This window comes from Pleurotus ostreatus, assembly GCF_014466165.1.
Source record: "Pleurotus ostreatus strain PC9 chromosome Unknown scaffold_4, whole genome shotgun sequence".
NCBI classification, from domain to species: Eukaryota; Fungi; Basidiomycota; class Agaricomycetes; order Agaricales; family Pleurotaceae; genus Pleurotus; species Pleurotus ostreatus.
Window position 1 is genome coordinate 709,795 of NW_023503159.1, and position 14,721 is coordinate 724,515.

General features: G+C 50.3%; 5 protein-coding genes across 5 annotated transcripts; 3 read left to right on the top strand and 2 right to left on the bottom strand.

Moving 5' to 3' along the window:
- Positions 1-647: 647 nt before the first annotated feature.
- On the top strand, positions 648-1,721 carry PC9H_006065 (uncharacterized protein; the record flags this gene model as incomplete). Its single annotated transcript, XM_036775619.1, has 3 exons — positions 648-771; positions 867-1,008; positions 1,175-1,721. 3 exons carry the CDS (start codon positions 648-650, stop codon positions 1,719-1,721), a joined length of 813 nt encoding a protein of 270 aa, XP_036631638.1.
- Positions 1,722-2,323: 602 nt separating this feature from the next.
- PC9H_006066 (uncharacterized protein) lies at positions 2,324-3,771 on the top strand (the record flags this gene model as incomplete). The annotated part of the gene is made up of 6 exons (XM_036775620.1): positions 2,324-2,363; positions 2,415-2,524; positions 2,572-3,007; positions 3,053-3,306; positions 3,368-3,649; positions 3,748-3,771. The coding sequence occupies 6 exons, from the start codon at positions 2,324-2,326 to the stop codon at positions 3,769-3,771; spliced, it is 1,146 nt and encodes a 381-aa protein (XP_036631639.1).
- A 135-nt stretch (positions 3,772-3,906) lies between these two features.
- PC9H_006067 (uncharacterized protein) lies at positions 3,907-5,406 on the bottom strand (the record flags this gene model as incomplete). The annotated part of the gene is made up of 5 exons (XM_036775621.1): positions 3,907-4,017; positions 4,127-4,169; positions 4,201-4,345; positions 4,400-4,634; positions 4,939-5,406. The coding sequence occupies 5 exons, from the start codon at positions 5,404-5,406 to the stop codon at positions 3,907-3,909; spliced, it is 1,002 nt and encodes a 333-aa protein (XP_036631640.1).
- Positions 5,407-6,592: 1,186 nt separating this feature from the next.
- PC9H_006068 (uncharacterized protein) lies at positions 6,593-8,956 on the top strand (the record flags this gene model as incomplete). Its single annotated transcript, XM_036775622.1, has 9 exons — positions 6,593-6,622; positions 6,682-6,730; positions 6,780-6,875; positions 6,925-7,009; positions 7,062-7,158; positions 7,213-7,995; positions 8,085-8,253; positions 8,306-8,773; positions 8,901-8,956. The coding sequence occupies 9 exons, from the start codon at positions 6,593-6,595 to the stop codon at positions 8,954-8,956; spliced, it is 1,833 nt and encodes a 610-aa protein (XP_036631641.1).
- Positions 8,957-9,434: 478 nt separating this feature from the next.
- PC9H_006069 (uncharacterized protein) lies at positions 9,435-11,087 on the bottom strand (the record flags this gene model as incomplete). The annotated part of the gene is made up of 1 exon (XM_036775623.1): positions 9,435-11,087. One exon carries the CDS (start codon positions 11,085-11,087, stop codon positions 9,435-9,437), a length of 1,653 nt encoding a protein of 550 aa, XP_036631642.1.
- Between the last annotated feature and the right edge of the window lie 3,634 nt (positions 11,088-14,721).

Here is a 14,721-nt window from a genome sequence, read left to right on the forward strand (position 1 = left end):
ACCGCGACCAGCCACGGCCCACCTACTGCTTGTTGCTCGAGGTCGATGCTGAATAAACACTTCACTTGCTGGGTTCTTTGGTTGATTAGGTGGCGCACGCTGTTGTCGCTCACCGGCGAATTATTTACCATGTTATCACGACCTCTGCGCTCGGTTCTCCCTAAGATAGGTTCGTTGGTTCTTGGTCTTTTCAAGTTAATAATACTGACGAGTTGTTCAGTTTCTAACTGTGGCATCGTTAACAGCCGGTGCGGTTTAACAGCCCTTCCTCAAGAAATCTTGGAGATGGTTCTGGCCGAGCTAGACTGGAGGGAGGTGCTTTATATACGCGCAGTGAGTGCAAGTGGTACCACATTATCCCTTCCTCTGACTTTCTCCAGACATGCAAGTCGTTGTGCTCTGCCTCCCGATCGCGTCACGTATGGCGAGCACAGTACCAACGACTTTCTGACGGCTACGACACTCCCTTGAGCGCGAGGGATAGCACGGCAACTTATGCAGAACTCGAGCATGACACCTTGCACTGGGCTCGAGTTCAACACAATTGGGTATCCAAATCGAAGCAACCATCATCACGCCTAGTATGCAAGTGTCCGGCAATCCAGATTTACCTCATTACAGGGGGTAGATGGCTCTTAGCCAATACTATGGCTCCCTGTCTTAGCGTCTACGACATTGATTCGACAACCGGTCAACACCACATCTTGATTCGCCCACAAGACAAGCGAGAGAAACGAGTAGATCGGTTCGTCGTCGACGAGGTGAATACGAGTATGTTGCCAAAAATTGAAGTTTTTGTTGCCCTCGTGCGTCAGCGCTCTAGTATGTTCCCCCTCGTTTCCATTGACGTCTGCTAATTCCCCCAGATGAACGGCTTGCTAGGCTATCCATATGGAAGATCACCGACCCCCCCAACGGCACCCTCGTCGCTCATCAGATTACGTCGTTTAACACATATGCAACACAATGCTGCTTTACCATGGATCTACGGGGAAACTACTTCGCAAGGTGTGTTCCCGTGCCCGACGACGATAGGATGTGGTACATAGATGTATACGACTGGCAACGTTCATGCTCATTGATCCACCTCAAAACCACAATTGTCCTCAGCGAGCGCGTCGTACGTGTTTTAATTCTTTGAATGGCTAAATGTATAACCTCCTGACGCTGGTAGTGGACAGTACACCATACGGATTCTTCCAGGGAAAAGAATACTTGGCCTTGGGAAGGAAGACATCAGGATCTACGCAGTTGAATCCGACTTCAAACCAGTCTCAGGAAAGACTCCCGCACCAGTTGGCCCGCCAGCCGTACCACTCCATACTCTAGCTTTGCCAGGGTTAAAGACGCATATTCGCAGCCCCCTTCATTACGACCCTCTGAGTAACGCTTGCTTATACCTTGCAAACGCTGAAGCAGTAGTCAAGTTAATCATTCCATACGAAGACCGACCTCCGGCGACAGTGAAATATATGCCTTATACCTGGGACGACAACGACAGTTTTTGCGTGCTCAGTTCCCACCGTGCCTACGTTCAGACACGCGACCGTTTCTCCAGGAGGACGGCAATGTTACTTGCTTATGACAATGAACATTGTTCCAAAACTTGGGAGGTCCCTGAAGAGCGCGACTATATATGGGGCTTCCTTCTCCTTGACGACTACTCGGGGCGAGTAGTTGAAAGGACAGGCAGGGACAATGTCTTCGTAAACGATTACTAGAAATTGGAGCACAAATAAATGTCTGGACACATGCCTCTATGTCTTTTTCATAGCAGGATATTTTCCGAGCGGTCACAGGGGGAGTTCAAGGAGGCAGTGGTACCCAAAAGATAAGCGCAAGAAGAATGTCAAAGACACCTGTCTTATGTCCCGTAGTGCTGACTTCGTCTGTATGATAGATGCTCTTCGAAGCACGGTCAACAACTCCAAAGATCCATCGCTTGCTATTTGGCCTTATCGGATGAGCGTATTTCCGGCGACTTTGGAATGTAATTAGACGGCCTGGCTCCTTACAACATAGGATACGGCGGTATCATGTTCTCGAGACTTGCTGATATACAATTTGATCAGTTGGCCGTTCTCATTGAGCGTACAGTCAGAGAGGAGGAAGGCACCCTGAAGGGATCGGAGCGGAATCAATTTGTCACGTGGCTTCCACTTCAAGTTCTTGATGTTATCCAACGTTCAGCGCGACCGCGACCAGCCACGGCTCATTCACTGCTTGTTGCTCGGGGTCGATGCTGGAGAAACACTTCACTTGCTGGGTGCTTCGGTGGATTAGGTGGCGCATGCTGTTGTCGCTCACCGGCGAGTTATTTACTATGTTATCACGACCTCTGCGCTCGGCCCTTCCTAGGCAAGGTTCGTTGGCTCTTGTTCTTTTCAAAATATTTATACTGACGAACTGCTCAGCTTCGAACTCTGGCATCGTCGACAGGTGCCGTTTAACAGCCCTTCCTCAGGAAATCTCGGAGATGGTTCTGGCCGAGTTAGACTGGAGGGAGGTACTTTGCATACGCGCAGTGAGTGCAAGTATTACCCCATTATCCCTTCCTCTGACTTTCTCCAGACATGCAAGTCGTTGTGCTCTGCCTCCCGATCGCGATACGTATGGCGAGCACAGTACCAACGACTTTCTGACGGCTACGACACTCCCTTGAGCGCGAAGGATAGCACGGCAACTTATGCAGAACTCGAGCGCGACACCTTGCACTGGGCTCGAGTTCAACGCAACTGGGTGTCTAAATCAAAGCGACCTACCCGACGTCTAGCGTGTAAGAGTTCGGCGGTCCAGTTACACCTCCTCCATGGAGGTAGATGGCTTTTAGCTAATGGCAGGGATCCCTGCCTTGATGTCTACGACCTCAACTTGATGGTCAGTCAACCCTGTGTCTTGATTCGCCCACCAGACAAGTGGGGAGAGCGAGTGACACAATACGCCATCGATGAACGATATACGCTGCCAAACATCGAGGTTTCTATCGCCCTCGTTCGTCAACATGCTTGTACGTTTCCTATTGGCTTCGTAGAAACCTACTAACCTTTCTCAGATGAACGACCTGGAAGACTATCCATATGGAAGATCACCAACACCGATAGCGACACACTCGTCGCTCGTCACATTACGTCGTTCAATACATATACGACGCAACTTTGCTTTGCCATGGACCTTCGGGGGGATTACTTTGCGAGGTGTGTTCCCTTGCTCTCCGGCGGCAGGACGTGGTACATAGATGTGTACAACTGGCGAAGCTCATGCTCTTTGATCCATCGCAAAACCACAATTATACTCAACGAGCGCGTCGTATGTACTACAACTTCGTTTCACTTCATCTGTATAGCCCTCTCACGCCGGTACTCTGTAGGACACTGTCCGCATTCTTCCCGGGCACAGAATCCTCGGTCTCGGGGAAGAAGATGTCAGAATTTACGCCATTGATGCGTCCGACTTTCGACCGGTCCCAGGCAAACATCCCATATTAGCTGGCCCGCCAGCGATGCCACTCCATACCTTGGCATTGCCTGGGCTGAAGCCACACATTCACAGCCCGCTTCACTACGACCGCATGGGTAACGCTCACTTGTACCTTCTCAGCGCAGAAGCAGTGGTCAAGTTCATGGTCCCGTATGAAGATCGACCGCCAATGGTAGTAAACTACATGCCTTATACTTGGGACGACGCCATTTTTTGCGTTCTCGGCTTACATCATGCCTTTGTTCAGACTTACGGTAACTCGCCAAAAAGGACAGCGATTTCGTTCGCTCGTGACCACGGTGAGCACTGTTCGAAAACGTGGGAGGCCCCTACGGCGCGCGATTATGGGTTCCTGCTCCTTGATGACTACTCCGGGCGAATTATCGAACAAACAGAAGACAATGTATTCCTGATAGATTATCCTCCTACTTAGTTCAGAGAAGATATCGTAGTGAGAATATCTTTTGAGGGGGTGGACACCACTTTCGCCTTCCGAGGTATGGACTTCGTCTGTGTGGTAGGCACGCTTGGAGGCACGGTCTACAAGTCCAAAAATCCATAGTTTGCTGTTCGCCAAGCAAAATGCGACTATATCGGACCTGTATCACACAATTAAGGCTCAGGATATTACTCGGACTGGGGTACGTACTGATCTTTCGTCCAGTCCTTCCCACTGCGTACGGTTCAGTTCCCTATCGGGAATTTTATGGATTGAAGACTCACAAGGCCACACACTGCAAGACTACCTGAGGGATGTGTTTCTTGAGATTTTCTCTGTCGTTCTTTGCTTCAATGATAACAAACGTGATGCGGTAGGGCCCAAAGATGGCAACGGTTTGCTTTGTTTGTGTGACTTCAGCGATTGACACTACGTATGGCATTAGAATCTAGTTGACAGGCTGCACGAGTTCAAACAACTCACTCGCTTGTTCTTTGACGAGTCTTGTATCAGCATGACGCATGGATCCAACCCCGTAATCAAACACTCCAGTCAGGAATGTTGTTTTATCTCCTTCTTCGATGTAGACGGGTTGGTCGGATGCGGATGATAGACATAGTTCGGTCCATACGGTGAGGGCGAAGGTACGATTGGCCTTAAAGAACCGGTTTGCAACGAGCAACCATTGATCGATCGTAACACGAGCTCCTGCCTCGGTCTAGATACTAGTAGGCGCTGATCATTTAGTATCGGTCAATCGATAGTGACATTGGGTCCGACCAATCCGTCTAATTCTTCTAATACACTCTGCAAAGGCGGCGCAGCAGATTTTATTACTTCCAGGCGGCTCTTTGCCATCCGGCTCTAGATAACTCCTAGCAAGGAATTGAAGTTAATACTCGTAATATTGTTCAAGGACACCCTTTCAAGGTCCTTTCTAGTTGCGCGAGAAAATGCGACGACCTTGTATGCAGTGGTGAACATTTGGATACGCAATACTAAGTTCTTACGGACATACATACCTTCACATCTTTCTGCGCATTTTCGGCCTTCTTCTTGTACTCGTCGACAGACTCCACAATTGCAAGGCTTTCCGCCGCTGCTACCGTTACAGATTGTACTTCGTCGTAGCCGTCGATCCCTTCTGCCTTGGCCTCAGCTATCAACGATCTTAGGCGTGATTTCCAACTGTTGAAACGCGTGATGATGACTGGGTTGGACTCGTTGCAGATGGAGGTGCTAGACCAGTTTCGCCTGTGCCCCTTCCCTGCACGAGAGGGCCTGCCAGCGGCGGCAGAGCGAGAGGCTGGGGTAATATCAGTACCGGAATCGGCTTCGGAACCGGGGCTGTAGTCGGGGTCGTTGTCGTCGTCATAATCTTCAGGGCTCGAGTCAGCGCTAGGATCGGCGGTGGGCTCGACGGTGGGCTCGGGGGTGTCCAAATTCGCCTGTGCTTCAGCTCTTTTATGTCTGCGCGTCTTGATTGGCATGGAGATCGCGTAGTGTGTAGATTGATGGAAACTGAGTGCAAAGCCTGAATATTACCGCCCCCTTTTATAGAAACCATTCCACTGAGATAATGATAACATCTGTGTCATTTTATGAGTACATTTGTGGGAGATCGGAAACGAGATATTGGACACCAGGTAATGGGGCCTACCTTTCTTTCGATTTCGCCGTTCGCGTCCTTCCATGGCTGCATGTGCAGATGCTCGAAGGTGATGTTGGCTCTATGAGGGCTATCCGCCTCTTCTATTAGTGTCATGGGGTGCCCATGTTGCCATTTCAAACTGTATCGCAGGAAGCGATAGTACCTTCTTCGCATCAGGGACTGTGTGCTTCATTCTGCATTGGTCGAAGGTGATTCACCTACAAACTTCCGACATAACGCATGGTCTCTGCGTGTTTCATGGAAAATATACCGAGTCATATATGCGGATGTGAGTAGAGCCTCACGGTTGACGATTGTCAAGGTAGAGATCCATGGCCTCGCTGCAAATTCGCAAGGGAGATATTGATTGATCTAGGGAAACCGCTAGACCACGGCCGCAATTGGTAAGGGCACAGGGCATCCGAACATCTACAAATCCTGATGTTGCTGCTTTCATCGCGACTACCGTGTCGAGCTAGCAAAGCAAACTGTCAGTGTTTTCTAAGAACGATACAAGGTGACTCACCACTGATCACCATGCCATTAAAGGCCACGAGTTCCGAGTCATCAAATTAAGGTGACAATCTATGTAGCAAGTTTGGCTACTAGAACCGCGAAGTCTGTTCACAGTGCGTTCGGGTAGTTACTTAAAAATCGGTGTAAGTTGAAGTTACTGGCACAACTATGGTGCAACACACCTAGTCACCGATACTTTTTAGCAAGGAGGTTGCCTCCTTTTCTTATCCCTCTGCTGAAAACGCTCCAATTGATGAGGGGAACAAAACTGACAACAGAGCTGAGCTATGGCCACGGGCACACATATTCTGACCCACCAATGATTTCGCAGGCGGCAAAACCAATCAAGTACCTCCTTTGGTAAATATAGAGCACGTGCGGAGAGGACCCACAAGCGCCCACGATCAGTACGTGCTCACTTGCTTCGAACAGTGAACACCTCAACCTCAACGTTCAACTTCCAAAGCAACCTACTCCACATAGCTTGTCGAAGATTGAAGACGTTCATAATGGATGACGAGTCTGCAGAGATTGAGCTTGTTCGTATCCTCCTTGTCGTTGTTCTCCGTTGGCATTTACAATCATTGCCCGGAATTAGCTCGAGCAGAACCTCAACAAAACTCACCAAATATCCCAACGAATGATCAGTAAGTCTACCTCCAACTCTTTCTCCGAGTATTAGGCTGAACGACCTAGGTATTCTCAATAGCTTCGATACCCGATTGGCAAAGTTAGAGAAGTCTATCCTACCACTGTATAGTTCGACACAGATATTGAACAAGAGGGCAAGCAGTGAGTGACGCCTTCTCTGCAATTAGAGAAGCCAGGTGAACTCTTTCAGATATTGAGAAGGCTTTGTTGAAGATCGACGAGGTTGCGAGTAACCAGGAGGGCATTGCTGCTGAAGAGGCTCTGATACTGCGCGGGTACGTGATGTTGCAGGATCATATATTGCTGAGTAAAGCGGTCATCGTTCAGCCCACAGTCGGGGCAACTAGAAGTTTACACCGATGCCCTTGAGCGTCTCAACGCCAGTATTGCTTTCAAATCCTCCGACCGCGATTTAGCGGATACAGTGAGCACTAATGCGACCATTTACCTATGATCTAACCCAAGTCGATCTTTGAAGGCACGTCTTGTCGAAACGGGTGCGAAGAAGCTGACCCAAATGTACACCAAACTTGTCGCTGAGGGTTCATCCGGGTCAACACCCCCGCCTGGAGCAGAACTACGCAGTGCTCCATTCCCCAGTTCCCTCTTAACCGCCCTCGATCCCGTAGTCTCCTTCTTGCGTTCCTTGCCGCTTCCGGCGACCCACCCTTCTCACCCAGCTGCACCCAGCATCATGTCGACGCTCAAGGATGCCCAGCGTGGATATGCGGACATGCGAGGAACCTGGAGTCGTAAATGCCTGGAAACACAGGGTAAACGCGTGCTGGATCGCGCGGACACGATAGATTCTATATTAGCAGGAAAAGAGTTTGGTGACTGGGTCGAGTCGTTGATCACCATCGCAGATCAGGAGTACGAACATTTGAAGGACCTTTCGCCGCTCGTCGGGAGTGCTGTTCTGGCGTCGACGTACACGACACTACTCAATCCCATATCTTCGCTATTCGGAACTACGCTACAATCATTGATCTCATTCATCAAACGCTCCCTCCATAAACATGCATTCCTTGCGCTGTCGTCATATGAAGCACTCATATCTCTAAAGCCTCGCTGGGACGTTGTTCTGTCTCGCCGTGGCTCCGACCCACGGGGCGACTCAAACGACCCATTCACTGACGGTCTCCAATCCATACGCGCAGTGTCTCTCCGCAGCTTCCCCGAATTTCTCGCCGATCTCAAGATGGCGTCTCTGGGCAAAGGCGGAGAAGTAGGAACAGGGCTAGCCGACTTCGTTATTTCGGTAGGGCCGCTTCCCGCTTCCTCGCAGTTTGCCTCTCTCGTTGATATCAGTTACACCGTCCCTCCCTTCCAATCCTTATCGTATTCTAGACAGTCCAATATCTCGACCGATTGCCGGAAGTGCAGAGTGCTGCGGGTTCAGCTTTGCTCAAGCTTGGTGACGGAAATTGGAAGATGGGGGAGGGCGTGCTGCCCACGGCCGCCAAGGCCTCGAAATTGGGTGAAGGAGATGAAAGCCTGATCCTTGAGCATTTTGTGTGTAAGTGGACAACCGAATATGCGCTTGGAGTTCTAAACCAGCGCTCCCTTAGATGATGTTATTACCACCACGGTGAACAGCCTGACGACGTTATCGCGGGCCCAACGTCGACCGTCGATGGGATCTATATTCCTCTTGAACAATATCTCCTACCTTCGCCAACGCATCGTCCTCGAGCCGCAAAACGCAGGTCTTTCCGACCTTCTCTCCAAGCCCACTCTGGAAGCAATAAACTCGAATTTCAGGACGGCCAAGGCAGCGTACTTCGATTCGAACTTTTCGCCTTTGATGCAGGCACTTACGGACGATCCAAAGGAGAAGGGCGGAAAGGCGGTTACGAAGGAGAAATTCACAAGGTTCTTTGATTTATTGGATGAGGTCGTTGAGCGGCATAAGTTGGGAAAGGTTTTGGAGGATGACGAGGAAGGGAGAGAGACGCTTGCCGACGAGGTTGTGAAGCTTGTCGTCCCTTCATTGCAGCGGTTTACGAGCAAGCATAGGGAGAAGGAATTCAGCAAAAGTAAGTTCTTGGCCGATTTCATGCTGAACTGTTTAATCAAGGAAACGTCTTGCTTTTCATAGATCCTCAGAAGTGTAGGTCCTTTCCGTCCTATCTACCCTCTTGATCGCTTAAATTCGTCCTTCAGACATCAAATTATCTGCGGATGGAGTCGAGACTCAGCTTCGAAGCATATACCGCTGACATTGATGTGTCGAGTCTTCTCGATAATCACATAGTGATCCCCATTTCATTTCCAATTGTTGTACTTTAGTTGACCGGAACTAATGTTTTCGCCTATACCTTCTAATCACCCCTTCACGTTCCCCACACTTTTCACAGTTCGTTGCTAATGTTTGTCAAGATCTCAAGTCTATTTATTCCTGAACCTTCGACATATATTCGTGCCACACGACTTTCTAGGCAGCTTCGAACTCGTCTTAGTAGACGAGATTAGAACAAGGAACTCTTCTCTGGGTAAGGGCATTCCACTGACTTCTCGAGTGTATAGGACACTGACGGCATAGCAAAAGATCTCCTAGATGTCCAAATGGCTTTCATGGAAGAGCATAGATAGGTGCGATGACATTTGTATCTTACACTATTAATCCTACTAATCACCGATTTATTCTGACGCTGTACGTACCGTAACTACACATACGCCACCATCTGCAGCTAGATGTCATGCCGTAGTTGCCACGGGCCATGTGCTGCTCAATTCGTTAATCCGAACGCTGACCTGGGTTTGCTCGCCCAATCCCTCAGTCGCGACCTCAACCCGATCCAAGATCCCCTCAGGAAAGTACAGCAGCGTCGCGCTTCTCTTGCCGCCCAACACAAACACCTCCCATACGCTCCTATCGATTGTCATCACCACGTCCCATTCCTCGGTAAATGCTAGCTCCGTTTCGACTTGAGGGTTGAAATCCGAATTTGTGAACCCTCTCGTGTTGCTTCTATCCAAGACGAGGGAGTGGTCCCCCGAGAGCTTCTGCTGCGCTTTGAGGCTCTCTCCGCTTGACGAGGAAGAGATGATGAATGTTATCGCTGCGTCGTTTCCGAGGGCGCCGCCATTTAGACTTGTGATGTTCACGGCGATCATGAAGGTTCCGGTGTTGGCATTGCTCTCGTTCACACCTCCCTGTGCAACTAGCATGCCATTTCCGAGCGAATTGCTGCTTGCTAACTCTGCTCCTATCGCCGGCCTAAGATCGAAGGGTGTCGACACCAGCGTCCAACCTATCTCTGCATCGTTCTTCAAGAAATTCCTCCGCGGCAATGACATGCTACTCCTCCACCCTTCGCTCGGTCCAGTAGGGACATCGTTCGCATATTGTGCATTGCTGGCCCACGCAATCGAGAGTGCTCCGCCTTCAAGAGGATCGCCATCGACACCATACCAGAATTGTGTGGCGTAATTGTCTTTCCCGAAATCCGCTAGCCTGATCTCTTCATCGACAGCCGTAAAATGCGTCCCGTTGAAATGGCCTGGGAAATATTGGCTGATGCTTCCGCCTAGCGGCGCGCCTGGGTTGATGGAGATCCACAGCAAATCCACGGTCTCGTGTACGCTCCCATCCTCTTCGAGCAACGGCACCGGGAGCATATTTGGACACTCGTATACATCACCTATGACGTGGAAGGTGAAGCTCGATACGTGTGTCCAGTTGCGCAGATTCGGGGATGTGAAGAACCCAATTGCGCGATCATTCGCGAAAGCTACGCTCATCACCCACATCTGCGTCTCCTTATGCCATATTACTTTCGGATCGCGAAACGCCCTCGAGCCAATCGCGAGAACGGGATTCCCTGAAAATTGCTCGAACGTGAAGCCGCCGTCGGTGGAGAATGCTAAGCGTTGATTTTCGTCGTCGCTGCCATCTCCGGTATAAATGGCGACTACGCCGTTCGTCTGGTTGGGGAAGAATCCCGATGTGTTGTTGACATCTATGATGATGGAGCCGGTGAAGATGCCGGTGACGTTGAGATGAGGGAAGAGCGCGATGGGCTGATTGGTCCAGTGGTATAGATCGGTGGACGTAGCGTGACCCCAGTGTTGGTTCCCAGCGACTATGGCTGTTGGGTTGTACTGGTAATACAGATGGTAGGTCCCTGAAGCATCGCGAAAGAGACCGTTCGGGTCGTTCATAAACCCCACTGGGGGCGAGAAATGAACCTGAGGGCGAAAATGCCCTGTGTAATTGCCGGCGATAGGTGTCTCCGTAGGCACTCCTGCCTCAGGCGCAATGGAGGCCGGCGCAGGTGAAAGCCTCAGACAGAATGCTCTGTGCGCAGGAAAGGCGAGGATAGAAAGCAAGATAGCTTTGAGAAGCATGTTGATTCCTGACGGTGAAAACGACCAGGAGAGCGATTGAAACGAACATCGATAAATACTTGCTGCCCCCCATGGCGAGCTTGCTTCGCGAATGTCGGAGTCGGTCTGCTGACTCGACGGTGATGCTGATACCTTGTGGCCAACTGAGACGACTATATATCTCGTGGTCAACTGAGTCGCGGTACTCTCAAGAATTATTCGAGTGTTGTAGCCTGTGATTGAGCCTATAAATACACGGTGTAGCGAGTAGCTCCCATACAGGTTGCATAGTCCCAGCAGTGAAGGTCAAGCGAAGGAGATATTATGGCAACGAAAGCATGAGCTCGCTCGGCGATTTTGATGTCATCGCCGTTCTACCATGCCCATGCCACACCGAACTTCAGAATATGAGAAGCAGATGCTAGAAGCTGGTGAACGCGTGCATGCACTTCCGTTGGGCACAAGAACAATAACAACATACATAGGTGATTGTCCACAGCTAGCGCCTATTCATTTCCTCCTCTTTTAGTCAACTGTGGGATGATACGCATGAGAATCCGGATTGATCTAAACATATGGCTCGTAATACTTCTCACTCACTCTCACCTCCCCGCGAATCGGTGACAGGATGGTGAGAGCCAGTGACCTAAGTTGGTATGTGGCGCATCATACAAAGTCGAGACAGCCCTTATATGTCGTAACACACGGTGCACGATGCACTTGCTCATTCGCCTATTGCTGTAAGATGAATCAATTACGACAACACACAACAAACCTGAACTTTTGAAGCTAGGGTAGAAAAATAGAACTACCACAGCCTACAGAATGACACGACTCACGGGGAGGAAGTTGGGTTGGAATAGCGTGCCGAAGTTCCGTCCGCCCACCTTCTGGTTCTGCCAGATTCATTGAATTCGGGGGCTTTGAAACGTTAAGTCGAAAATATTCACACCCTAGAAAAACTTACCGTGGAGGATTCACACATGTCTGTCATTCACGTTCGCATTTGTTATTTAAGCCCATGGACAGATTGCAATCCGACGCTCCTGAGTGATCTTGGCAGAAGCTGGAAGTTCAGGGGAACAACTATGAAGCCTGTGAGGTTTGAAGTCGATTTAAGACGTTTGTTTATCACTGGTAGTGTTCTTTCGAGTGTTCAAAATCCTCCGCGAACTTGAAACTGGACTGCTGCGGATCCGAAGAGTAAGAAGGGTTACCAGTAACCAACCAAATGGCATATGTCATTCGTGGGCATTACACGGACCACCCGCGAGCCTTCCTGACCTTGATGTCGTCGTCGGTTCTAATAGCAATTGGGCTATGTTATATCCGTTGCGAAGCCATCTCGGTGGAGCCCCTGGTCTCCTGGACTGTGGGCGACGTAGCCCGTGTTCGAGAGAAGATACGTCGATACGTCGTTCAAACTTCATGATACGCTAGCCTCTAGGGGAGAAGGGGCTGATAACAGTCGATAACAGTTGATAGCCATGGTCGATATCGAGTTATGTGAGGCTATGTCCCATAATTAATGAACCGGATAGCAAAACTCCTACATAAGAGCCGTTTTATTTTTGATTAAGCAATTTCCGTTGGGTCCGATGGCCGTGTCGTCCACTGGAATTTCTCGCTGAGGCATGACGCCACGCCAGCAGGCAGGAGCACTGAAACTCAAGCGTAGACTACGGCGAAAGGCGGCTTTAACATCATGATGGAGTTCCTACAGCCCCGCCGCCCGACCATTACGCGCCATGCGTTGCCATGTGTCTTCATCGTCAAGGGGGTGGCGTGAGTACTGACGGACTTAAGCATGGCTGGAACTCAAAAGGGTTCTAGTGCCTCAATGCGCCGTGGACCATCTAGAATCCCAGCTAGGATTGCAAGGGATTGGATTTTCAATTATGCTGCGCCCTCTTTTGGGGCGCAATGATCGATGGTAATGCAGTTAAGCCAGAAACTTTATTACATTTTGGTACCGGCGGCCGCGAAGTAGCGACGACGACGACGACAAAATGGAACGAAGGACCATACAGAACATATATGGAGTGCGGCATGGACCTGGCCGTGGCGTAACATGTAATGCCGCTGCTACTGCCGCGTGCGCTTCAATTTCGATAGACATCCGTGAGTGCTTCAGTTCGAGGTAAAGAGACAGAGAAGACAGCGGACCAGCGTCTACCCCGTATCAGATCAAGTCGGCACGCCCACCAATGGGCCATGGAGTAAGGCGTGGGCGCATGGACGCTGGTGTCGTTTCTGATCTACCGGCGAGTTCAGAATCCGTGCTAGATCGATGCGTGGGCGGACCTAGCCTTCCGTCTCGACTCTCGACGTCGTCGAGAGCAGTGCCCAAATAGGTGCAACTGATGGGAGGCCGAGGAGAATGCGAACACGTCGCGCGAAGCCTTCGATCATCGTTGTCAGCGACGATCAGCGGCGCGAGTAGGGAACCGAGAGTACAGGGCCTCCTATTTACAGCGTCTCGAGACCCTGCTTCTTGATTCAGGAGAAAACGAGGTCCGATGCGAGCTGAGGCCATAGAATCTGTTGGGAGACACCCATGTATAGACGTTGGTCGGCTGTATGTGAAGCGTCGAAGGGAATGCAAGGGAGATATTCAGCGCAGATCAGCACGTTGTGTCTCGCCACCGATCATGATCTCCCAGGCGCCTTGTTTTTGATCAAAACTCCTTCGATCATGTATACGGAACACGTTTGGACGACACTCTAATGAAGCCGGAATAGCCACGAGAGAGCCCACGGAGGCCGTGAATACTGCTCTTTCTGAAGACTGCAATGCGAGTACACACGAAACGATATCAACTTGCGAACTAATCGTGGAATTTCAGAAAAACATACCTATTACCCGAAAAGGACTGGAGGAAGAGTCTTGTGCGGAGACACCACGACTGAGGGTCGTACCCCAGATCTCGACGAAGTCATATCTGCCTGCAAAGATGCCGAGGATCTCCTGTAACATAATCAAGGGAGTGCCATATATGAGGCATTGCCCTCGGTAGTCCGACCTCTAGCCCTCGTCGGCGAGCGCCTTGGAGGAGGAGAATAGAAGCCATAGCACTATCCAGCGCAGATCATAGCCAAACATACATGTGGGCGTGGTGCGCCGAGGACGCGTCGAAGAGCCATTTTGGATGTCGCGTGCCCGAGACTTCCTAGTATGGATGGGTTTCGAGCATTTCGCCGATGCACGAGGCGGAATATGTTTTGCGCCGCGTCCACGAGTCGTAAGCCAGCATGTACATCCATGTGTGGCTGCAATTCGTTGATTCGGGGAACTCATGAGTCAGACTTGGGACGGCCGGGAGTTTTGCATCTTTTCAAGGTGAACAACTGATCAGAATGCTGAGAGCCGGATGAATGCTTGCGTAGAGTCTTCCAAATGTTGAGCACTTTTGAGCCGCTCAAAGCTGTCGTGGTACGATGAGAAGGAAGGAGGAAACGGGAACATAGTGGTGTCACTCACATAGTGACATGAGTGATGTGACTATCCCATGTGGCGATGTGAGTCTGCTCCCTGCCCGTACCATCAGACTCTCACCACGACGTGCCTCTTTCCTTCCACTATTCAAATTACTCAAATACTGGGCCCTGTAACAGAAGATCGTATGTCGGCCGACAAGTTTAGGGCTCTGGATTT